The 26,110-nt window shown below is 38.4% G+C and overlaps 1 protein-coding gene across 2 annotated transcripts in view; it reads right to left on the bottom strand.

The window, feature by feature from the left end:
• LOC124787737 (histone deacetylase 5) overlaps window positions 1-26,110 on the bottom strand; it is a 112,744-nt gene that overhangs the window by 21,734 nt on the left and 64,900 nt on the right. For both annotated transcript variants that reach the window (XM_047254591.1, XM_047254592.1), the window contains 5 exons: window positions 23,039-23,202; window positions 19,293-19,412; window positions 17,502-17,624; window positions 6,436-6,576; window positions 2,964-3,134 (listed from right to left, as the gene is read on the bottom strand). In XM_047254591.1, the coding sequence (XP_047110547.1) occupies window positions 2,964-3,134; window positions 6,436-6,576; window positions 17,502-17,624; window positions 19,293-19,412; window positions 23,039-23,202 (719 nt within the window). The remainder of the gene's footprint in view (window positions 1-2,963; window positions 3,135-6,435; window positions 6,577-17,501; window positions 17,625-19,292; window positions 19,413-23,038; window positions 23,203-26,110) is intronic.

Below are 26,110 nucleotides of genomic sequence, written 5' to 3'. Positions count from 1 at the left end.
AATTACACTGCACTGATACTCGTCACACAGTTACCTCTGCGATAATTTTCATTCATAAGGAATGTTGTCATAACAACTATGACAATCTTCAGGAAGAACAGATTTAAGTTGTTGTAAATGATACCATTTGGATTTCTTGATTTTCAGTCTTTCCTTGTATAGTTTCAGGAGGCAAACATCTCCAAGAACTGTTCTCAGACGCCTTGGTAATTCTTTCCACACTTTGTTGAAAGAGCACTTGTAGTAAATAATACCACTTCCACAGTACTGTATTGCCCTTAGATTGGTAACTGTAAGCTCATTTTTTACAGCTCTTCCAGGCATAATTGAGTTGTACAGCCACAAACTTTCCTCTGCATAGTTGATGAAAAAGGAATAATCTAGGTAATGGACTTTGTATGGCTGTGGCTTTTTCTTGCTTCTTTAGATATCATAGCGTATTGGCTAGGAAGTGTAACTTCACGTCCTTTAAGCTTGCACTCAATGGAACTGTGAACTGAGTAACATTCCATCTGAGTACGGCCTTTCTCCAAAAACTTTTGTGTAATCAGTACTCCAGTATCAATGGCTGATCTTAAAAGAGCATTTGATAATATCACATTTATGTACTGATATGTGCAGCTGCCAGAATACAGAATGATATGAACGGAATTTTCCTTAATTGTTCTGGATAGGGTGTCCACGATGAATGAGGCAAAACATGATGCAACCAAATCACCTTGTGTTTCACTGAACCAGTAGCATACTGCATCACGACTTTCTAAATTATACATTGTAAAGTTATGATCAGCCAACTTTGTTTTATAATAAACTGCACTTGCACTTAAAAACGAAGCTACTTTCACAGCCTGTAAGTCCGGCTTCTGCTGGGCTTCTTTCTTGTCAGCATCTTTTTGCATTCTTGCCTGCTCTTTCCATTCTGTGCATTGCCTTCACACGTCTTCACTCAAGTTACCAAGCCTGTATCTACAACACAAGTTGCACTGGTCTTTCTTGAGGGAAAATAAGCTAATATTGGCATCTTCTAAAATCAAGTTAAAGGTAGCCCGACTTAATGGTGAAACATTCTCTGCATGACATTTTTCCACATAAGAGTCCATACAGCTGTTGTTTGGATTGTAGAATAGGCTCAAGGTGCAACTTCGAGGATTATTTCCTGCAGTAATGCGACAGAAGTTTCGGAAGAGAGTCCAGGAATTCTTTTATGAAGGTTCTCTAATCTTTCTTCTTCATCTGTTTGATTCGAGGTCGTGACGATTCTGTATCAGGACTCGTCCCATGTGTGGAATTACCCAGCCAATATCGGACAGTCCATTCGTTAATCCCAAGAGTATTAAGAAACATCTTTTTGTATACTTTATGTTTCCCCAGCTCATTTTTCAAATGATAAATGAGTGTCCCTTTTCTCCTGGATTTGCCAGTGTTCTTCCCTGGATGTATGGTTGGAATTACCTCCACAAGGTTGATAACATAAACCTTCCTCTGATCCCATGACATCGTTTCCCAAAATGTGTTAAATACTGCCAGCCTATCATCAGCAGAAAACTGATGACACTTCCTTTGAACGGATTTCTAGCACATCTTCGAAGTACATGTTGGACCTAATTGTCATGCCTCTCTTAGAGTATCATGAGTGATATTACCAATTCGACATCTTTTGTATCCAATATACGCCTGTCCACGCATTCTCAGAATTTTATTGGCATTTTTCTTCCAATGGCATTTTTCTTCCAATCTTCAGGATGTGGTTTAGACTTCCTTTTCCTGTCACTGCTTACATCGCCATAAAATTCTTGGCCTTCACTGTCAGCACCATTGTTGCTCCCTTGATCTTCCAATAATTTATCCAGAGCGTTTGGCAAACAATGAGCACCATCACATAGCAATCAGTGTGAAGTACTGTCATCTCTAGTGGAAACTGTGACTGTGGTTTCATTTTGAGCATTGTTGGATACAGCCATTGAAGTTTCTATATGGAAAAATATTTACAAATTAATTCAAGGAGACAAAGATGGGACAGTCTAGAAATCTTTGGCAGAAATGAATAAAGCACAGAACGAGTGAAGTGGGGGTGTTCTGATTTATATAAGACTCTTGCAGTGCTACAAACATTCAAAGGTGAATAATAAAACAATTTTCTTACTGCTGTCAGTCACTCTGAGGAATGATTCTCCACTTTCATAAGCTGATTTCAGCTGAGAAACAATTTCTTCTTCAGTAAAAAGATCGTCATCTATATCGCTGTCTATTATCACGAATGAAGCTACAAGCATGGAACCACTTTTGAGCACTGTTAAATACGTAATAAGGCAATAACAATATGCTGTGGCTGTGCACATTTTTGGTTTTACGCGGTATTGTTTACAGTATCCATAGATTGTACATATGCAGCATTTAATTCTCTACAGTTCTGCAGTATTGCTATCTATTTATTTGCTGTGTCACATACGTGGTATTGTTTTGGATAGTCTTTTCATGGTAAATAATTAAAAATTCGGCATTATGGCGTTAAGAGCAGATGCACGTACTGTCAACAACATCATCTGCCAGAAAATTGAAAAATCAGCAATTTGTCAGTTACACGGTATTGTTTCTTCATTGACGACATATGCTCTATAATTGGAACACCATGAACAAGATGAAGAGACTAGGTGGAGGACGATGTGAAATGGAGAGGACTACAATGACAGGAAACAATGAATAATAGACTGTGGGAGAAAAGAGAAGATTGGAAGAGGCTTTTTGAATGAGCTGCATAAGCAGAAACTTTTCAGCAGGAGGAGGAGGAGGAGGAGGAGGAGGAGGAAGAAGAAGAAGAAGAAGAATCTTCATATGATAAATTCAGAAGCTCAATACTAGTGATTCTTTCTCTACAAAAGATGTGATAAATCCTGAAGAAATATAATTTAAAAAATTAAAAATGAATTTTTCCATTCCAATCCAAAGATTGAGGCACAACTAACCTGGATTGCAATAGTCTTCTGCAGCGTGTCCACAGCATTCTGACACGGTGGTCGCTGCAGCTCGTCTTCAGACAGAGGGCTCGGTTCATCACCTAGGAGAGCTCGTACACACTCTTCAGCTGAATCACATATGGAGGCCAGATCATATCCACCTTCTAGTGAGAGTATAACCTGAAAAAAAAATAAATAAATAAATAAAAATGAAAAACCTTAATTATACTTTATCCACAAAATGTGTTAGCATTAATTCCTAGTTAACAACACAAGCACAATAATAAGTAAATGGTGAAAAAAGGGAGGAGAGAAGCTTAGACATAATTTGGTGAGGAAACTCAGAAAATTCATGAAAAAATTAATGTTGATTCAAATTTTGGATCACGATGAATTTAAGTGATTCTGTTAAAATGACCAATAATCAACACACACAAATGCAATCTGATTCTGAGCTGGATAAAATACGAATGCAGAAGAGTCATTAAAGTAGTAGATGGATATTTCCACTTGCCATCTTTCTAAACACTACCACAAATGTTGATGCTTAACACCCCAGAAGATGTAGAAACTGAGGAACAAATTATAAATGGAAACAATCTAAATCACAAAAGAGTTAACAGTGCAAACACAATAATAAAATGCTGGGAGTGGGGAGCAAAACTTCACACTATTCCCTTAACATATCAAAATGCAATCTTCCAAAGAATTGTTTACAGCACTTGTTCGCTCAGTATAAGAAAGAAGCACTCCACACTGTGAATACAGCATAATCTAAAGGTAAACGCAGACAGCGCATGAGACCACTCATATATCAGTCTGGTTTGTCCATTCATAGTGCAGAGTGTAGTCTCTTGATGAGCACACCACAGAACTGCAGAAACGCCTTAACAAATCTGTATTTGCAATTTGAGTGTTAGCAGACATAGGTGACAAAAAAATGAAAAAGCTTGCATACTTTGCCTACTTTCATTCCATAATGTCATATGGTATAATACTTTGGGGTAACTCGTCAAGTCAAACAAAAGTTTTCAGAGTACAAAAGCGTGTAATACGTATTATTTGTGGAGTAAATTCACGAACGTCCTGTAGAAACCTCTTCAAAGAACTGGGTATACTAACTACTGCTTCTCAGTATATTTACTCCTTAATGAAATTTGTCCTAAATAATACATCTCTTTTTCCAACAAACAGCTCAGTTCATACATACAATACCAGGAACAAAAATGATCTGCACAAGGACTCAAAAGCACTTGCTTTAGTTCAAAAAGGGGTCCACTACTCAGGAACACTCATCTTCAATAATTTTCCAGCAAACATAAAAAAATTAGTTACAAATAAAGATCAGTTTAAAAGGAGCCTGAAAGACTTACTAGTGGCCAACTCCTCTACTCCACTGATGAATTTTTTAATAGAAATAAATGATGTATTGTATATATTCATACTATTAGTATTGTTATTTCAGCTTAAAAAAAAATTGACATGTTCCACATCCAGGAGGATCTCCTCATCATGGATCTATGGAACGAAAAACTAATCTAATCTAATGAAGTTGACAAAACAATACCACAAAGCCTGTTTTGCAGCGTAGAATACTAAGCCACCTGGAAGGAGCTGGACACATAGCAAAGTCTCATTATCCTCAGATGTGCCACGCAGTGTCACTTCGAGGTTTTGGCGACAGTTTTGAGACAAAGGAGACATTCGTCACAGGCCAGAATCAAGTCGACCGAGAATAACCACCCTACAGCAGGACCGGTATCTGGGCTTAACCGCTCGATGAAATCTGCAAGACAATTGGCTGCAGAGCATGCAGCTCCCTCAGGAGTAGTTGTTTCACAACAAACTGTGTATCGGGGACCCAGAACAGTAGGCTGTTTGCCAGATGTCAGGTCATGTGCATCCTGCTCACACACAGGCCCTTATTGCGGAGTCGGCAATATCAAAATCGGACCCTTTAAGTATGCAAAATGGGTTTCATCGCACATTACTACGGAGAGAAGCAGATAGCCAATACAACCCCAGGAACATCATGGAAAGAGACTGGTTTTGTGGTGATGGCACCATGGTGCAGGAATGCTTCATGTTAAATGGCCATACAGAGCTGCACACCTTCATTAGTTAGTTAGCTAGTTACATGTTCCACAGATCATATGAACAGTTCTTTTACTGAAATGATGTGGAGTGAGTCAGTTTACAAGATATGTACAAATGGTTAATGTTTAATAATATTAAACATTTTATCATTTTCTTCCTACTCATGCAAGTACAATTAAAAACAAGTCTTCTTCTAATTTTTAAACTGGTTCCCAGTTTTTAAATCTGCAAGCAGCAGTGCACTATGGGAAAGGCAACAGGGTGGTGGTAAGGAGGAGGGGTGGGGTGGGGGAAAGATAGCAGGGTAGGGGTAGGGGACAGTAAAATGCTGCTAGTGGGAGGTTGTAGAGATGAGGGTAGGGCAGCTAGGTTCAATTGGGAGGTTAGATGGAAGGGAGGGGGGGGGGGGGGGAGGGGGTTAGTGAAAAAGACGAGAAGCAAAAAGACTGGTACATTAGTGGTATGGAGGGCTGTGTAGTGCTGGAATGGGAAAAGGGAAGAGCCTAGAAGGTAAGGACAAGCACTAACAAAGTTTGAGGCCAGAAGGTCTTGGGAACGTAGGATATATTGCAGGGAGAGTTCCCACCTATGCAATTCAGAAAAGCTGGTGTTAATGAAAGGATCCAGATGGCACACGCTGTGAAGCAGTCATTGAAATGAAGAATGGCGAGTTCAGCAACAGGGTGGTCCAGGTTTTTCTTGGTCACAGTTTGTCAGAGGCCCTTCATGCAGACAGACGGGTTGTTGGTTGTCCTGCCCATGTAGAATACAGCACAGTGCTTGCAGCTTAGCTTGTAGATCACATGAAAGGTTTCATACGTAGCCCTGCCTGTGATGGGAGACGTGATGTCTGCCTTTGATGGGATAGGTGACTTTTGTGATGGGACTGGAGTAGATGTTGATAGGAGGATGTAATAAACTATTTGGTAAATGAAATATAAATATAGATCATATAAAATATTATTCAGGAACAGATCACACACCAGCTTACTTCTGTTGAGGGCTAATAAGGCTCAGCACCACGATTTATTCATCAGACACCACTGTCAGATCAAATACACGTCCATGTGTTACTCAGTGTTGTGGCACCTTACAACCATTCTGCTGGTTTCCAAAAATTAATTTTACGTGTTTCATTGTTTTAGTATGGTGCTATTACTAAAAACACATCAGTGTCAAATGGAAACATTAAAAAAAAGGGGACAAAGAAAAGATAGGGGAAACTACAATGTGTGCCATAGACTCAGCCCATAGATTGCAAATTTCTGTAGCATCTGGTTAGAAACTTTCTTACTGAAAGAGTAGGGCAGGAAGGAGGGCTGACTGGGAATTTGTCCCTACTGAGACACTAAAAGAAGAGCATGTGACAATACAATGTACACACCTTTCCATCAGCGAGCTGCATCAGCTGATGAGTCATGTGGCCAAAGCACGCTGGGGAGACTTTGTAGCCACCCAGAGGAGCAGCATGCCCTGCCGCTGCATCAAACCCTGCAGACACCAGCACCACCTCTGGAGAGTACTCCTGAAAGTACAGGAAATTAATCAATAAATGGAGAATTCCATAGTTTCCTATTATTAACACACCTATATTACTTACACACAATGAGGAACTTTGTACCACCTTTCAACACCATTAGTGAAAATAGAATGAAAAAAGCAAGGAAGGAAGAAATATTAAGAGTTTAACATCCCATTGACAATCAGGTAATTAATGACAAAGCACGAACTTGGATTAGGAAAGAAATTCGCCGTGCCCTTTCAAAGGAAGCATGCCAGCATTTGACTAAGCAATTTAGGGAATCATAGAAAACCAAAATCTGGATGGCCTGACAGGGACTCGAATCGTCATCCTCTGAAATACAAACTATGTGATTACCACTGCCCTCCCCACTCGAAGACAATCAAATAATTTGTTTTTCATGATTCAAATTTTAAGAAACACTAAATTTCCTTTATGAACAACACGTATATCTACTGACAGAACACCTGTCAGTTCCGACTATTCCATAAGTTTCTATTGTTATTTTGGGGTTATGATCACACAAGGCACAGGGAAAGAAAAGTGGGAGAGGGGGAAGTGGGGGGGGGGGGGGGGGGGGGGGGGTGAGTGAGTGAGAGATCAAAAGCTATTCCAATAACAATGATGATGCTGCTGCTTTGTCAGATACTGATAAATTTACTTTAAAAATTTCAATTTTCTGCTGTTTAAGATCAGTAATCCAGAACTGAAAGGGAGGCAGAAACCATTATCAACTCAAAAACTAATTTCAAGATGAAATTTACCTGGCCCTTCTGTCTACTAGCTGTGCATTTTGGCTTATAAATAAATAACATTTGATTTGATTTGATGGGAGAATGCCCGGAAATCAATTGGTTATGAAGAACAGTTTAACAGTCATTATGAATGAAACACTTGCAACCCTGTTGTAATATTCTACAATATTTATTATTTCTTATATGAAACAGTTTTCAGTTGTTACAGCATTAGCACTTACAAAGATAAGTATGTGCTGTAGTGTGATTTTATTGGATCAAAGATTTTAAACTAGTGCATCTAGACAGTATCTCCATTTCCAGAGATGAAAAATGTTAATGTTAGAATTAGGAATAAAACACGAAGGATTATTTCAACGTGATGTAAGATTATTTAACTAAGATAAAATATGTGATATGTTAACTCAACAAATTACAACTATTGTAAATAGAAGAAAATAATTGCACAATGAACTTCGGTGACATATCCCAAAGATGTGGCCGAACAAAACAATCTGGTCTTTAATAGGATCTAAATTAATAACAGGTAAGATTTAACAGTGATATTAATCAGGTGAGTGAAGCAGTTGTGGTTATACAATGTAATTTTTTTAACACATCGGGAGTAATTATAGTAACCGAAATACAGGAAAATAGGGCATGTGAGTAGTAAGATGGTAATTTACAACATGGCCTGGATAGGATTATGAGCAGTATATGGAGTTAGAAGTGGTGAGTAAGGGAACTGCATCTGGTAGTTAAGTACTAAGATTGGGTTGATGAGCATGGGTTTATTAATTTCCAAAATTTGAAGATTATTAATCTTCCTTTATGGATGTGATGGAATATCTTGTTTCCCCATGTAACTAAGGACTTCTTAAAGGAGATGATCTGCAAAAGCAGAGTCTCCTTTTGTAAGTTTTCAACTTCTGTGGTGTTTCCTCAAGTGGGCCAATATTGCCCTGACAGATTGAAATATATAGAATTTGCCACAATTACAAGTAGTTTTATATATGTTCCACTCTTTTCCAAAGCTGGGGTGCTGTCTTCACCATGGGGCAAAAAGTGTCCAACAGTGTTGTGCACAAAAATGTTGTTTTTGCGTTACTGGATTTAAAGATGGCCATAGTTACAAGGTGAAATGTGACATGTTATATCACATCCATAAAGAAACGAAGAAGAACTATCTTGAAAATTTGGAAATTAATAAACAAATAGCCATCAATCCAAGCTTAGCACTGAATGATCAGATACAGTACCTGCCACTTCTTACTGCAAATACTACTCTTATTCACATGCCTGATTTTCCTTTATTTCAATTACTACACACATAAAAAAAAAGTTTCGCATCATCTCGGTTCGAAGAGTTCCAGAATCTGTACATAAAAATTGGAACAGAGATCAACATAAACATCATTTCTGTATTTTTTATTGCTCATGAAAAACCACACACTGCATGTTGTACCACCATACAGTGAGACCTTCAGAGATGGTAGTCCAGACTGCTGAACACAAAGGTACTTCTAACACACAGTAGCACGTCCTCTTGCATTGATGCATGCCTGTATTTGTCATGGCATACTATCCACAAGTTCATCAAGGCACTGTTGGTCCAGATTGTCCCAGCCCTCAACGGCGTTTCGATGTAGATCCCTCAGAGTGATTGGTGGGTCACGTCGTTCATAAGCAGCCCTTTTCAATCTATCCCAGCCATGTTCGATAAGGTTCATGTCTGAAGAACATGCTGGCCACTCTAGTCGAGCGATGTCGTTATCCTGAAGGAAGTCATTCACAAGATGTGCATGATGGGGGCATGACTGGGTGTCCATGAAGATAAATGCCAAGCCAATATGGTTGCACTATCGGTCGGAGGATGGCATTCACATATCATACAGCCATTATGGCGCCTTCCATGACCACCAGTAGCATATATGGGCCCCACATAATGTCACCCCAAAACAGCAGGGAACCTCCACCTTGATGCTTCGCTGGACAGTGAGTCAAAGGCATTCAGGTTGACTGGGTTGCCTCCAAACACAACTCCTGTGGCTGTACGAAAAGCATTTTCAACATGGTGGCATTGCTGTCAGGGTTCCTCTGAGCCATAATCCATAGGTAGCGGTCATCCACTGCAGTAGTTGCCCTTGGGTGGCCTGAGCGAGGCATGGCATCGATAGTTCCTGTCTCTCTGTATCTCCTCCATGTCCGAACAACATCGCTTTGGTTCACTCCGAGATGCCTGGACACTTCCCTTATTGAGAGCCATTCCTGGCACAAAGTAGCAATGCGGACACGATCGAACTGCAGTCTTGACCATCTAGGCATGGTTGAACTACAGGCAACACGAGCCGTGTACCTCCTTCCTAGTGGAATGACTGAAACTGATCAGGTGTCGGCACCCCTCCGTCTAATGGGCACTGCTCATGCATTGTTGTTTACATATTTGGGTGGGTTTAGTGACATCTCTGAACAATCAAAGGGACTGAGTCTGTGATACAATATCCACTGTCAACGTCTGTCTTCAGGAGTTCTGGGAACCGGGGTGATGTGAAACTTTTTTTGATGTGTGTATAATTTCTCTTGCTGTGTTGAAAAAATTACATTGTATAATCAAAGCTGCTTTACTCACCTGCTTACTATCACTATTGTATCTTATCTGTTTGTAATTTAGGACCTATTAAAGACCAGATTATTTTGTTCAGCCACATCTTTGGAATATGTCACCAAAGTATATTGTGCAATTATTTTCTTCTATTTACAATTGTTGCACTTTGTCTATAGTTCATTAATTAATGTGTCACATACTTTATAGTAGTTAAATAATCTTACATCACATTTACACTGAAATAATCCCTCGTTTTATTCCTAATTCTAATATTAAGATTTTTTACCTCTGGAAATGGAGATACTCTGTAGATGTACTAATTTAAAATCTTTGTTTCAACAAAATTTCAATGGCCCACATACTTATCTTTGAACCTGATGATCATGTAACAGTTGAAAACTAGTTTGTGTAACAAATAATAAATATTTGTACAATATTACACCAGTGTTGTGTGTGTTTCGTTCATAATGTATAAAATATTCTACCAAGAACTCACAGAACAGTCAATCAATGCAGTTTAACATTCAGGTTAATTTAACTAAATTAAAAAAAAAAAAGTTAAAAGCTATATATTTTCAAATTGTTTACGAAACAACCTTATCCACTTCAAAATACTCTCAACTAATACATTTGTCCCACCATTCCTCCCACTGTTCAAAACATTTTCTGTAGTCGTCTTTAGAAATGGCTGACAGCTCCTCCTCCTCGTTGTTTTATTTATTTATTTATTTATTTATTCCTGGACTTCTGCAATGTTGTCAAATCAGTGCCCTTTCATGCCCCGTTTCCATACATGGAAATAAGAAAAAGGCATATGGAGCCAGATCAGGCGAGGCAGGTGCATGAGGCAGTGGAACCATGCCACTTTTAGCTAAAAACTGTCCAACAGAGATGGCTGTGTGTGCAGGTGTGTTGCCATGGTGGAAGAACCAGTCGCCTCCTGTCTCCCATAAATCGGGTCTTTTTGATGAACACTGTTGGGCAATCTTCTTAAAACGTCTAAATAATAGGTCTGCTTGATGGTCGGACCGGGAAACAAACCCTGAAATTTGGACAGTTGATGGACGTCCAGTACAAGGTTTGTCATCAATCGAAATGTCACCATTTTCAAATAGAGCAAACCACTCGTACACTTGAGTTTTTCCCACAGCATTATCTTGGTAAGCTGTTTTCAACATTAAAACAGTTCCAGTAGCATTTTTACCAAGTAGAAAACAAAAGTTAACAGCTGCACATTGTTCCCTTAACCAAGCCACCATAAAAAACAAAACAAGAAAAAAACATTGCTAACAAAAACAATCACTCCAGATGAACAGAACAAGCCAGGTCAACACAGGTGGCAGTGAACTGGCAATGAGATGTGCTATACATGCCTAGTGGCAGAAACGACAGTTCAAAAGCTACAAAACAAAACATAACAAACATCACTGTAGCAACCCTTCCACTACAAAAAGTACACTAAGGAAATCATTTCCAATTAATTTAATTATTTGTACAAAACAGAGTCTAGCCTTATGTTGCAAATTATGACAAATATTCCTAAGGAATAAATTTATCCATATATTGTGTTATCTTTATAGAATAAAAGCAAAAATCGGGGCATACTTGCTAGGACAGATTTTAAGTACCAACCTACTTATAAAGAATTTTTATAAAGGTCTCTATTTTAACTTATATACTCTGAATACGACAAAATTGAATAAATATCCATAACATTTTTAATAAAACAAAATACATTACTGGAATTGTAAAAAATTGGCTGCACAAAACTAATGGGCTACATTTTTAACAATATTGAGTTTCAGAGGGCTTGAATTTTATGGAATAACAGAGATTTTAGTATATCAATACAATATACATGAAAGTTTTTCAAGAATGTTAGTATGAATTGTCTGCAGTTCACCAGGCACCTCGATACTAGCTACAGCACCAAATCATGAAAAAAGAATGGTGCAATTTGAATTTTTTGTTTACCACATTCCTGCTAGATGTGAAGGCCATATCGCATGACAGAGACTGTAGGAGCAACTGGGACTAGTGATCTAACAAATAAGTGAGGCAACAGTGTTGTCACGCATGTGGAAAAAAAAAAAAAAAAAGAAGAAGAAGAAGAAGAAGAAGAAGAAGAAGAAAGAAAGAAGAAGAAGAAGAAATCGTGCCTGTTAAAGGTTGAAGAACAAAGAAAATAAGTGTGTTGTTGCAGGGCTATTTACATGGAAACAAACTTCATTTCATTTAACAAGTACTTTTACAGATGCTTGGGTTAAATGATTATGTGATTTTCATTTAAAAATTAAAATGGGTTGTACAACAGAAACACAATGAAGAAATATAAATCGTCAAATTTTAAGATTAAGAGAAAACTGATTTTATTTTCTATGAGGATACATTCATAAGAAAAGTGGTAGAAATTTTGTACTGTACATAAATATACATCAGGGATATGATGTGGAGGTTGATCAACTAGGAGAGAATAGTGAGAAGGTTTCTAGAATTGTGATTACCATTAAACAGATGGTGGGTAAGGCTGTGCAGAGGAAGGCCTCCTGCTGTAATGAATTAAATCTGAGTGACAACATCTCACATTAGGAGTTTGACAAACAAGTGAAAGTGTCCAACTCCTAAAAGACTAACTGAACACACAGACTATGTGTTATAAGGAACAGAACTATCCACTTGAGTACCAGAAATCAATAATGACATGAACCATAATCATGAAAACAATCAAACCTGCACAAAATATAAATCATCGTTAGCGAAAGCCAGAAGCTGGAAGAGGGCTACTGGTTGCTGACATCATCAAGTCAGACTCCTACCTTCTGAGTTCAATGAAGAAATTAAAGAATTTAAAGATAGCCTGTCCTTGATTGTCCAAACCCAAACAATGAAAGGCTCAGGGGAGAGTGCATACTGATTTCCAACAATCTTGACCAACATACCATGTCACTATGAAACACTGTCATAGTCATACAGTTAAATTACAGTAGATAGTTGTACAGTTAAATGCCAATAGAAGCAAACTCAAAAGTGTAGAAGTCTATAAACTCTGTCACAAACTAAGCACTGAAATACTTTGTCCACAGGAAGAGTTTAACCTGATGTGCATCCTGACTGTGTCTTCACTTGCAACCTGGACACAACATCAGCGATTTTAATATTAGATAATAGCTGGACCACTTCAAGAATCCACATATACGTGACAAACACATGGCTGCCATAGAAATAAATAAATATGCACATAAAAATCCAAGACTTCACAAATAAAATCCACAAGCTTGCATCATTTGCAAACAGACGGAGAATGCTAGTGACCTCCGACATAAATGCTAGATTCTACCTCTCGCATTCTAACTATGATGACAGACAGCAGTATGATAATGACATAATTCAGGAAAGAAATCTTTACATGACAAACAAGGAGCCCCAGCCGCTCACTTACAATAGATGAGTTGGTTCTTCTAGCAACACAGATATTACACTGACAAATAACAGAGCCATACACTCCATCGGCGAATGGCAGAGTCACATAGGGCAAACACCAATGGCCACAATCCGATATTAATTACCTTAGGACATCAAACCTACAACACTGTAAAACATAAGCAGTTTCAAATTATACTAGAATAATTTATGACAATACATACAGAGGCAAGTACTTCGCAATATACAGGGAAACCCAAGGTTGTCTCTTGCCCAGAGTTACAAAGACTTGGACAAAACATGAGATGTAAATCCAAATTATATTAAAATGCACTCACTGCTATGGACAGACAAATTAAGTCAATGATATGTAGACTAGAAAAAGACCACTTTAGGACAGCACTCATGACAACTGAACAAACTAGAACAACTTTCTACAGGCACGAACACGATCTTATCATAATACACACATACTGTTACCTGCTCATTCACATGAGCAGTTGCTTTAGTAATAACTAAATTAAAGAAAAAGAAGTCCCCAGTACCCGACAGAATTTACTCTACAGCGATATAAACGACATCCTAAGGATGAAGTGTACAACAGTCTAGAAAACAGTAAATAGAGTATTTTTAAAATAAAAAAAATAAAATAAAAAATAAATTAAAAAAAAGAAAAACTATAGATAAAGACACAGTACAACCAAAATTGTATAAGCAAGTTTGAGTCATAAATAATTTGGCCCAAGTCCAAGAAAGGCTTTTGTGTAACTGCCTACGGCCCACAAAGAACTTCAAGACCTAAGCCCATATCATTTGACTTCAGGAAAGACAAGTCTACAGATAAACAACAAATGAAATACTCTGAATAGTAGAACAACCACATTGTAAATATGTATTTGCAATTTTACCAAACATTGCAGGTTGCAGTTTTAACAGACATTGCACTGCAAAGAGGTGACCACAAGGATTGATGTGTGAGCCCACCTTCTGGGACATCACTAGTCTACCTTTCCTAAACTTAATGGATGGGGATGACCATACTGTATTTAATAGCTTCTGGAAACAATCTCTTACTGGTATTCTCAGCAAACATAAGAAGAGAAGTAAAGCCAGTGGAACACCGCACACAATCAATTCGTGGTGCAAAATTAATAATTTGACAATCTCTGCAGACAAAACCCAACACAATGCTCAAAGGAACACTATTGCAAGACCCATCTATGAAACTAAACAACACAAACTTTAAACAGGAAATGGTGATAAAATATTTAAGGGTATACTTATGCAAGAGATTGAGTTTCAATAAATATACACATACAGTTAAAAATCTTTGCAAACAAGGATGAATTAATACAACACAATATTATTACCTATATCACAAATCTGAAAATATCAATGTGTTCTTTCTGAGTCAGTAGTGACCTTTGTGGTCTCTGCTTGTGCATCTAGACTTCCCCTTGTCACTAACAGAACTGCTGTATGACAAAAGCAGGTGAGTGCCTTGCTAAGGTTATCAGTGGCATGCTGAACTATGTTTATATATTTTTTCTATCTGGCCATGGGCTGTATCCCAAGTGTTCAAACACACATGATTAACAGATAGGAGGCTGATTGTATATGTGGGGAATTAGGATCCCTGAACATAATGTCCTGTACTGTAAGCAGTGCAGGGAACTGACACACACACACACACACACACACACACACACAATGCACATCATGAACATATAAAAGACAATAATAAATGGACTGAATTCAATGTTGGGAAATCATCAGCCACATTACATAAAGGGTACAAACAAACATGCCTATACAGAACACCACTCTAAATGATGACACAAATGCAGGCAGTGACTTGGACTACACCATGTTAACATTTGAAAATACAAATATATTATTATTATTTGCCACACACATATGTAGAATCTATCATGACTGGTTATTGTGATCACATAGTCATGTCAAAAGTGTAAACAATATTGACAGATACAAACACAGATTGAACAAAAACATGAACTATTAACCAACTAGTAGCAGTTAACTGTAGCATGGAAATAGTACAATTTAGCAACACTACACTACAGGCCCTTTGTAGCATAAATGAGAATCCTGAGGTAAATCACCATCACTATTGAGGACCACCAAATTAGAATAAGAAGCTACCAACCAAAGATGCTCGAGTTTGCTGTTTCATTCCTACATCACCATCTCCAGTTAGCTTTTGGTGAGACATTAGCCAACTTCCTTCATACTATTCTATCCTTCTTTACTCCTGAAATATTTAATTTTCCTTTGACTAATTTACAATTTTTAATCTGCTGAATTTTCTTCATAATTCTTCATTATTACTATTACTTTTGTCTGTTTAAATACAGTATACATTTGTAACAGGGAACAACTGATACTATTATAATTAAAATTGTAAAATGCACACCCTTTTCAAAAATATTACGTAAAAGGTCTTTAAACGCAATAAATAAATGAATACTAACCTTCCCCTTGTCACATCACTTCCCTTGACTTTTGAGACCACCCAGCCCATCTGAGCAAATGCCCATGGCATTCAATCCATGCCATCGGGATTAAAGACATCTCCCCCTTCCTCTAATTTTGTGTGTGTGAGAGGGAGAGAGGGGGGGGGAGAGAGAGAGAGAGAGAGAGAGAGAGAGAGAGAGAGAGAGAGAGAGAGAGAGTTTCAATAGGTCTTGCTTTTGACAACGTTAACTGGAATACTCTCTTTCAAATTCTGAAAGTGGCAGGGGTAAAATACAGGGAGCGAAAGGCTATTTACAATTTGTACAGAAACCAGATGGCAGTTATAAGAGTCGAGGGACATGAAAGGGAAGCAGTGGTTGGGAAGGGAGTGAGACAGGGTTGTAGCCTCTCCCCAATGTTATTCAATCTGTATATTGAGCAAGCAGTAAAGGAAACAAAAGAAAAATTCGGAGTAGGTATTAAAATTCATGGAGAAGAAGTAAAAACTTTGAGGTTCGCCAATGACATTGTAATTCTGTCAGAGACAGCAAAGGACTTGGAAGAGCAGTTGAATGGAATGGACAGTGTCTTGAAAGGAGGATATAAAATGAACATCAACAAAAGCAAAACGAGGATAATGGAATGTAGTCAAATTAAATCGGGTGATGCTGAGGGGATTAGATTAGGAAATGAGACACTTAAAGTAGTAAAGGAGTTTTGCTATTTAGGGAGCAAAATAACTGATGATGGTCGAAGTAGAGAGGATATAAAATGTAGACTGGCAATGGCAAGGAAATCGTTTCTGAAGAAGAGAAATTTGTTAACATCGAGTATAGATTTAAGTGTCAGGAAGTCGTTTCTGAAAGTATTTGTATGGAGTGTAGCCATGTATGGAAGTGAAACATGGACGATAACCAGTTTGGACAAGAAGAGAATAGAAGCTTTCGAAATGTGGTGCTACAGAAGAATGCTGAAGATAAGGTGGGTAGATCACGTAACTAATGAGGAGGTATTGAATAGGATTGGGGAGAAGAGAAGTTTGTGGCACAACTTGACTAGAAGAAGGGATCGGTTGGTAGGACATGTTTTGAGGCATCAAGGGATCACAAATTTAGCATTGGAGGGCAGCGTGGAGGGTAAAAATCGTAGAGGGAGACCAAGAGATCAATACACTAAGCAGATTCAGAAGGATGTAGGTTGCAGTAGGTACTGGGAGATGAAGAAGCTTGCACAGGATAGAGTAGCATGGAGAGCTGCATCAAACCAGTCTCAGGACTGAAGACCACAACAACAACAACAGGTCTTGCTCTTAATATTTCCCATTGCCTAGCTAGCAAACCAATGTTAAATAATCACAAATGGGAGCTAGTGCTGTCTGCCATCTCCTAAAAAAAATTATTTTGTGACAAAACTAGATTTTATTTTTATATTGACATGACTGTTACAAGATGCACACTAGGGTGCTCGACATGTGTTTTTCTGTTCACTTGAAAATGAGTTACAAACAAAATCAGCTAATCAAGGCTATATAAATGCACATTTGTCAATAAATACAGTTAAGACGGGAGATGCACACAACAAATATTATAAACTGCATTTATCTGTCATATACTGCTGCAAATGCACATAAATTTAAGAACTTTGCAAAGAGATAAGATGAATATAATTAACAGCAAATGGACAACAGGCACTACCTTTGCAATGGGCATGACCACAGTCCGGAATGCAGCTAAGTACTCTGCATCGCCCATCGGAGGAGCCAGGCCTCCCGACCACGCAACGTTTACATTGAAACCCAAGCCTTCCGCCATACCACACTGTAACAGAATAGCAAACTGTTATTTTCTAGAGGCAATTCTTAAACTCTAAATTAAGCTTAAAAATATCTGTTTATTTATCTTGTTTGCAGACAAACAAATTTGCTTTAGAGGTCGGGCCCACAGTATAACTAATAAATAACATGGAACAAAGGACAACTCAACCTTTCAGAACAATAGAATTCTTCTCCAGGGAGAAAAGAAGACGTGGTTACGGGAGGTTGGGAAGTGGGCAGCAGACAGCTCACATCATGATAACATTAGAGTTACACAAATATAGCTACACAACCTCATGCTGCCTCCCAATGTCACACAGGATTTATCAATGATTGTGTGAATCTTTCTGAAGTGGGGAGGGGGGTAAGAATTTTCAGCAGGTGTGTGTATATAAAAAAGAATGTTATACTTGTAGAATCTTGTCTCGTGGACTTCAAACTCAGTATGCAACATACACGAAAAAATGAAAATTATTATGTATATAACAGAGGGAAACATTCCACATGGGAAAAATATATCTAAAAACAAAGATGATGTGACTTACCAAACGAAAGCGCTGGCACGTCGATAGACACATAGACACACAAACAAACACAAACATACACACAAAATTCAAGCTTTCGCAACCAACGGCTGCTTTGTCAGGAAAGATGGAAGGAGAGGGAAAGACGAAAGGATGTGGGTTTTAAGGGACAGGGTAAGGAGTCATTCCAATCCTGGGAGCGGAAAGACTTACCTTAGGGGGAAAAAAGGACAGGTATACACTCGCGCACACACACATATCCATCTGCACATACATGGCTTGTGTCTGTGTACGTGCAGATGGATATGTGTGTGTGTGTGTGTGTGTGTGTGTGTGTGTGTGTGTGTGTGTGTGTGTGTGCGCGCGCGAGTGTATACCTGTCCTTTTTTCCCCCTAAGGTAAGTCTTTCCGCTTCCGGGATTGGAATGACTCCTTAACCTCTCCCTTAAAACCCACATCCTTTCGTCTTTCCCTCTCCTTCCCTCTTTCCTGACAAAGCAACCGTTGGTTGCGAAAGCTTGAATTTTGTGTGTATGATTGAGTTTGTTTATGTGTCTATCGACATGCCAGTGCTTTCGTATGGTAAGTCACATCATCTTTATTTTTAAAATTATTATGTATATTGAGATCAGATAGGATATGGCATACGTCCTACACAAAGGAAAAAGACAAAGATAATAGAATTCTTAAACAAGGAATTTTCTCATTAGAAGTTAAATAAGACAAAAAAAGGTAGCTGCGGAAGACAAAAGTCATCTCCGAATATTGTGGCAGAAGGAAACATGCAAAATAATCATTTGAAGTTGGAATAAAGGACCAAATCGCTATTAGTACAAAACTCTACACCATCTGACACTTGAATAAAATGATTTTCTGTCCCTGCTTTTCATTTCTACATTCTTCCCATCACCATCAAGTGAAGACATGTCAAGTTCCGAAAGCTTACGGTACGTCAACTTTCAACACTTTTGTCACATCACATCAGTGTCAACTATTGGTTTGTAGGTTCCTTGCAGAGGCTTACTAAAAGCTGACTTGTCACTTAGAAGCTTGTATCTACCTAAACTATTTCACAAGATCCTACTGCCTCATACAACTGCTATTTGCAACTTTGACTGAAGTGCTCTTTTACTGAAGTGCTCTTTTACCTCTGTAGGTCCTCCTGTGCCTGGGAAAAAATTTCCATCATCGTGTCTATGGATTGATAAATACAAAATGCGTGGGTCATCGTAGAACATCTGCTGGGTGCCATTTCCGTGGTGCACATCCTAAAACATAAATTGTGAATGTTAGCTTACTGTGACAGATTCAGGTTACAGTTAGTAATAGCTTTATACACAGTTTTTAATACTGCAATCACAAAAAAGGGCTCTACAAGATAAAAGAGTAAAATCAATGTACATCCTATGTTTATATTTTAGGACAGTCCATAATTCAGGTTGTTCCAGCTTGCACATCTGCCATATGGCAATGGGCACAAACAGGCAGGGGTGAGCAAACGACTGACACGTGGACAGTCTCACATACGCTCTGTCGTGTACGCTTTCATACTCCAACGGTTGGGTGTCTCGTGTACATGCAGAATGCGTACAATACAGTCATCTGATGGGTGGCCTACACTATTTGCGACTGCCTGTGAGTGTGAAGAGGATAGCTGAGAGCACCCTTGCCCTTTGGGGCAGTGTTGGAACAGTCTGTATAATTGTTTGTATAATCCTTATTTATATTGGTCTTGATGACATCGAAAGTTGTTTTCAAACACTAATCTTCACATTTCTAAAGTGTGTTGAATAATTCAAATTTCTAAAGAAAATGTGAAGTATTAATTTCAGCCCCTTTAAAACACATTTCTTGACAATATTTACATAAAATTTCTAAAAGAAACATAAAGAATAAATTTCTCCCACTTCTCCATATTCTATTCATAAAATAACTGGTAGTGTGGATGAGCCCATTCAGCTATTGCACTATGTAAATGTTTACTAGCTTTCCTCTGGGTCCACATTTATTTCATTGTTTTTTTTCCCACTACAGACCAAGTTGCTCTGGACTGGCATTTTGAGGGAAAGATTCCTTTTGAATGAAAACCTCTAATCATTGTGTGAGTGCAGAGTAGGTAACACTGTACATACCTTACCCGTCAAATCACATACGAATGACAGATATTGAAAAAATGACATCAACTGTACCTCCAATTTGTGGCAAACTACAAAGAATACAGGACAAACACTGTGGAAAAGAATACAGCTTAAATTTTACAAAATGGTGACTGTTCTAGTCCTGTTGTACAGGAATGAAACACGCATATTAAACTCTTAGATCCATGTAACAGAAATGACGTCTCTACATTTACTAAAGAAATAATTGAAAAGAGACTACACACGAAATGATAAAATCAGAAACGAATTATAAATCTATCCAATAAGGTAAAAAACTGATGCTACCAAAACATATGACAACAAGAACGTAAATCACGTATAAAATTAAGTGTGCATTACACTTATTCCAGTTAATGTAGAAAGAGGTGAACTGTTAAACCAGAACAGGCAAGAGTCCCTAATATGCACAGTTGATGATGATAATGATGATAATGATGATGATAATGACAAGATGACATTATGACAAGGTAAACATCAAAACTGTAAACAACCGTAATTCATCAACAATGAAGAAACATTACTTTCCCTAAGCATAGGGTATTCCTTAGAAACCTTACTCATCATCATCACAATTTCTTGTTCTTCTTTCTTTTTCCTCCAGCCATGTCTAGCCACAGCAACTGTTCTTCTCTGATAATACTGGTCTCTTCATTTCATAATCAATGTGATATTTGTTACTCCAAACATCTTATTTTAGTTTTAGTCCTGTACATCCCTTAAATTACGCGTGAATGGCTGGTGACGTCACACAAAATCATTGTCACTCATAATGCGAAATGTAGTTCATAAAGAAAGTAATTTTCTTTACAATTTGTTTTGCTCATTATGCAAACTGCACATTATGGGAGTTGCTTGTTAAGTTAGGTTCCACTGTATTCTTTTATCTTCTCATTATATATCTCTTTTTCTCCTCAGACTATTTTGACCCTGTCTTCTTCTGCTTATTGCCTTGGAATCCTTCCATTTTTAACACTTTCTTCTTAAGAATCTCTCATTTGTTGCGTCTTCTTTACCTATGTTGTTTCTTTTCAAATCTTTCCTAACTTCTTGAATCCAGTCTATTGTTGATGTCTTGTCCCAAAGATATTTAAAAATATGTCTGGTTAACCTATTGCCATTCATTCTGTATAAATGTCCAAAAATTAGCAGACACTTCTCCTGTAGTGTTTCAGTTATGTTTTCTATGTTGCAATATACTTCTTCATTACTTCTTAATTTCCATACCTCTGTATTTCCTAGTGGTCTGAGTATTTTTTGAATGATTCTTCTCTCTAGGGCTTCAAGTCTGTGTAACTTGTGATTCAATATTAAACATTCACTTGTATAAAGACATTCTGGTTTTACTACTGTGTTGTAGTGCTGATTTTCAGATTTTTAGACAGAAACCTTTTGTTGTAAATGTTCCTAGATGTACAATATGCTCTCTCCATGTCATGTTCTCTTTCTTCTACACAGCTGCAGTTTACAATAAAAATCCTTCAAGAAAGAGGAAAGTTAGTTTCAGTTCTCTCTTTGAAGATTAGGAAAAAATTACACAATATCTGTAACACCAACACAATGTTTCTACAAATGTTTTTAAAGACCCTGCCTCATCTTCACAACAGTAGCATTAAGTTTCTAGAGCCAGATGACTAATTTGGTAGGGTGGTAATTTTGTTGACAGGCCACTTAAAGAGTTACAATTAAAATTCAGAGACTGTCATTAGATAATTTAAAATCGGCATTTTCGTATAGCTTATACCATTTAAACAGAGCATACCATAAAAGTACTTAGGACACACAACTGTTATCCATTCCCTGTATGATTGGCATTTGGAGTGACGTCTTGTGGCAGTGATGGGAGCTGCGAGGTACTGTGCCACCCGATCCGCCTGCCCGCAGCACCAGACTGGTGTGAGCTATATTTTCTGTGCACCTGTTGAGAAGTATCCTCTACCGTGCAACATCCACGCCAAGCTCCTATATCCACATAACATCAGTATGAAGCACCCTCTTCTGAGCAAAATCGGTACAGAGCACCCTCTACTTTACAACATTAGTAAGAAGCACCCTCTTCCACATAAAACTGGTACGAAGCACACTATGTCACATAAAACTGGTAAGAAGTACTCTCCACCATCAGCACTGGTACAAAGGATGCTCTGCAACGTAACATCGGTACAAAGCACCCCTTTTGCAAAACAGTGATATCAAGCACCCTCTGCCACGCAACATCAGTATGAAGCACCCTAAGCCATGTAACGTGGGTATAAAGCCCCTCCATCACACAACATTGGTATAAAGCACACTTTCCTACACAACATTGGTATGGAACACCCTTTGTCACACAATTCAGGGGCACAGGATATAGGAGATGTACATAAGGCCACCTGACTGAAGCACTGCATTGCAGAAGCTACTGAGATTCAAAGATGTTCTGCCAATCATCTTTAGATGGCAATGGCATCAGTTTTACAATGGGAGGGACTTAAATTCATCACAGTTCAGCCAACTCGCAAGAAATATTTATAAATTCTATACACAAACCTTCCTTGTAAATCAGTCTACCTACTGGTGAAAATCGTGTCAAAATCTCTACAGTAGTTCCTGAGGTTTGGCCGAACATACAGACAATAGTGTTGTGTGGGATTTCAATTTATATATGTATAGAAGAAGAAGAAGAAGACAGATGGATAGAAGACCACAAACTGATTTAACATCAAATCTGAAGTAAATATTCTTGTCGTTCTACTCACCCAATCAACTACAAGGATCCTGTGTAGGTTTAACCTCTGTTGTAACAGTCGTGCTGCAATGGCCACTGAATTAAAGAAACAAAAGCCCATAGCCTGTGAAGCTTCTGCATGATGGCCTGGTGGGCGCACTATGGCAAATCCATTCTTGATGTCACCTGTTGCAGCTGGCAAAAATTTCAACTGTCAATGCATTTAAAGCAACACAAAGCAACACACACACACACACACACACACACACACACACACACACACACACACACAGAGGTGTGCACTTGTGCAGCAGATAAACTGGATGGGTATGTAACAGTTGAACAACATTCTAGTAGGAAGACCTGTTTACAGGGTTTCATCCCTTATACAGAGATCAATATTAAAACAATGAAATAGAAACAAATTTGAACGCATTATCTAAAATTTTGCTGTTCCTTAGGGCAATTTGAGCAGTTGCAATACATGCACAGTCATTTTTCTACAATCAAAAGAAAAAGCCAAGAAGGAAAAGCGAAATATAGAAAAATGAATAAATAAGCAGGTATGTACCACTGGATCATAGCATCCAGCAGGCTTGCAGTATACTCGCTGGACACCATGAAGCGACAGTGTATCTGGTAGTTTAATACAAATTGAGAAATCACTTTGTACATTGTTAAATGGTATGAAATCTGACTAAGATAAGCCCAAGAATTATAAAATTTAGCTTACAAGAGCTAGTTACAGAAGACTGCAAATAACTTTTTAAAGTAGAGGGTGAGATCAGCTGCCAGTTTAGCTCCTCCATGTTACTGTTACTCTCCTTGCCATTACATTGACAAGCTGTTATCTTTTACTCTGATATATTGTAAGTGTATTTGCGGTACCGTAATGTTGAATTAAACATACTTGCTGTGGAACAATATATGGAATAATTTAAAATTGACAGAATGGTCGGAGATAGTAGTCAGGTACGTGAGAGGTGTGCTTGCTTGTGTGAATGAATGTGCATTTTTCTTTCTGAAGAAAGCTTTAGCAAGTTCAACGTGTAAGTCTTTACTTTGTGGTTGTCTGCAACTCAAAGTGTCATCTTTACAGTGAGTACCAATTTGGCCTTTTCATAATATCATTAAATGGCAAAACAAAGCAATAAATATAGGCAAGCAAAATATTTGTATATTAAACTTCCTGGCAGATTAAAACTGTGTGCCCGACCGAGACTCGAACTCGGGACCTTTGCCTTTCGCGGGCAAGTGCTCTACCACTGAGCTACCAAAGCACGACACACGCCCGGTACTCACAGCTTTACTTCTGCCAGTACCTCGTCTCCTACCTTCCAAACTTTACAGAAGCTCTCCTGCGAACCTTGCAGAACTAGCACTCCTGAAAGAAAGGATATTGCGGAGACATGGCTTAGCCACAGCCTGGGGGATGTTTCCAGAATGAGATTTTCACTCTGCAGCGGAGTGTGCGCTGATATGAAACTTCCTGGCAGATTAAAACTGTGTGCCCGACCGAGACTCGAACTCGGGACCTTTGCCTTTCGCGGGCAATGAACTATCTTCTGTTATCCAACGATTTTAACAAATATAAAATGGAAAAGTGCAGGTGCCAAAACAATGTTTCGTTACAATGAACTGTAGCTCCATTTTTATTAGTAGGCAAATATGGCTAGCAATGAAACTTCCTGGCAGATTAAAACTGTGTGCTGAACCGAGACTCGAACTCAGAATCTTTGCCTTTCGCGGGCAAGCGCTCTATCATCTGAGCTACCCAAGCATGACTCGCACCCCGTCCTCACAGCTTTACTTCTGCTAGTACCTCGTCTCCTACATTCCAAACTTTACAGAAGCTCTCCTGTGAACATTGCAGAACTAGCACTCCTTAAAGAAAGGATATTGCGGAGACATGGCTCAGCCACAGCCTGGGGGATGTTTCCAGAATGAGATTTTCACTCTGCAGCGGAGTGAAAATCTCATTATGGATGGCTAGTAATGTCTCTAAATACTGTATCTAGGCTTATATTTTGACTTAACTACTAGTTCCTGTAGTCTTTATCTTCCGGTGCTGAAGATGGTAAGAACATGTTATATTTGCTGATATTTTCACAAGAGAACAGTTTCATGTCATCTGACTTTTTGTGTTCGTAACACTGTTAATAATACATTATTATTTCTCTTCTTGTTGACCTGCAGTTGTGTTTGATGGTCAACATTCAGAACTACAGCCGAATGAGACTCAAAGGTATATCTCGCACACAACAAGCAGTAATTAAGAGTTAACATTAATTAATTCCCTGTAAGTAAATAAATAAGATAACCACTAATGCAGTAGTATTCTCACCATTAAGTGCAGATGCACTTTTCTATATCATATTTAGCACATTTCACATAGTTGTTAATTAGATGGACATGACCTAGACCTATATTTTATGAGTTATAAACATAGAAAATCTAATGAAACAATCTTAGTAGTGTGATGCTCTAACGAAAAAAGTACTAATTCATTCTTCTGTCATTTTATCTCTAAATTTGCACAAAAACAGAGGCAAGAAAACTTTATATGTTCTTGGGAGTTATACATTGACTAGCACTCCATTTTCTGTTCCAGTCAATTCTTCTTTCTAAACAGATTTAACCATCAGTGAGTGGGAACTGTCACGGAGTAGAGGGCATGCTGTTTTGTAGCCAATATCACACTAAATATTTTCATTTGGGTGAGGGGAGGGGGTGGAATAAGGGGTGGTGGTGGTGGTGGTGGTGGTGGTGGTGGTGGTGGTGGTGGTGGTGGCGGCGGTGGCGTGGCAGTGCACAGACCACTGGGAAAACTGAAGATGCCTTCTCTTGAAACCGCAAAGTACCAATCAACAACAGTTAGGGGAGCGAGGAGTGTGAAGGAAAATTCTGTGTCCTTCAAGCACGGCTGGAAGAAACAAGAAAGGAACTGGTAAGCATTGGGAACTGGCAATTGGCAGAAAGTCAGTGAAAAGAGAAAGTAATCTGGAAGTTCCATAATAAGCACAGAAAATTTGTGTCAGCCAGTGCCAGAAGTAGGCACCGAAGGGATACAGGAAAATTTAGGAACAGCATATGAGGGCATTGA

This window comes from Schistocerca piceifrons, chromosome 3, assembly GCF_021461385.2.
Source record: "Schistocerca piceifrons isolate TAMUIC-IGC-003096 chromosome 3, iqSchPice1.1, whole genome shotgun sequence".
Classification (NCBI taxonomy): Eukaryota; Metazoa; Arthropoda; class Insecta; order Orthoptera; family Acrididae; genus Schistocerca; species Schistocerca piceifrons.
The sequence above is the reverse complement of the archived record's forward strand: the minus strand, read 5'-3'. Positions and strand labels throughout refer to the sequence as shown.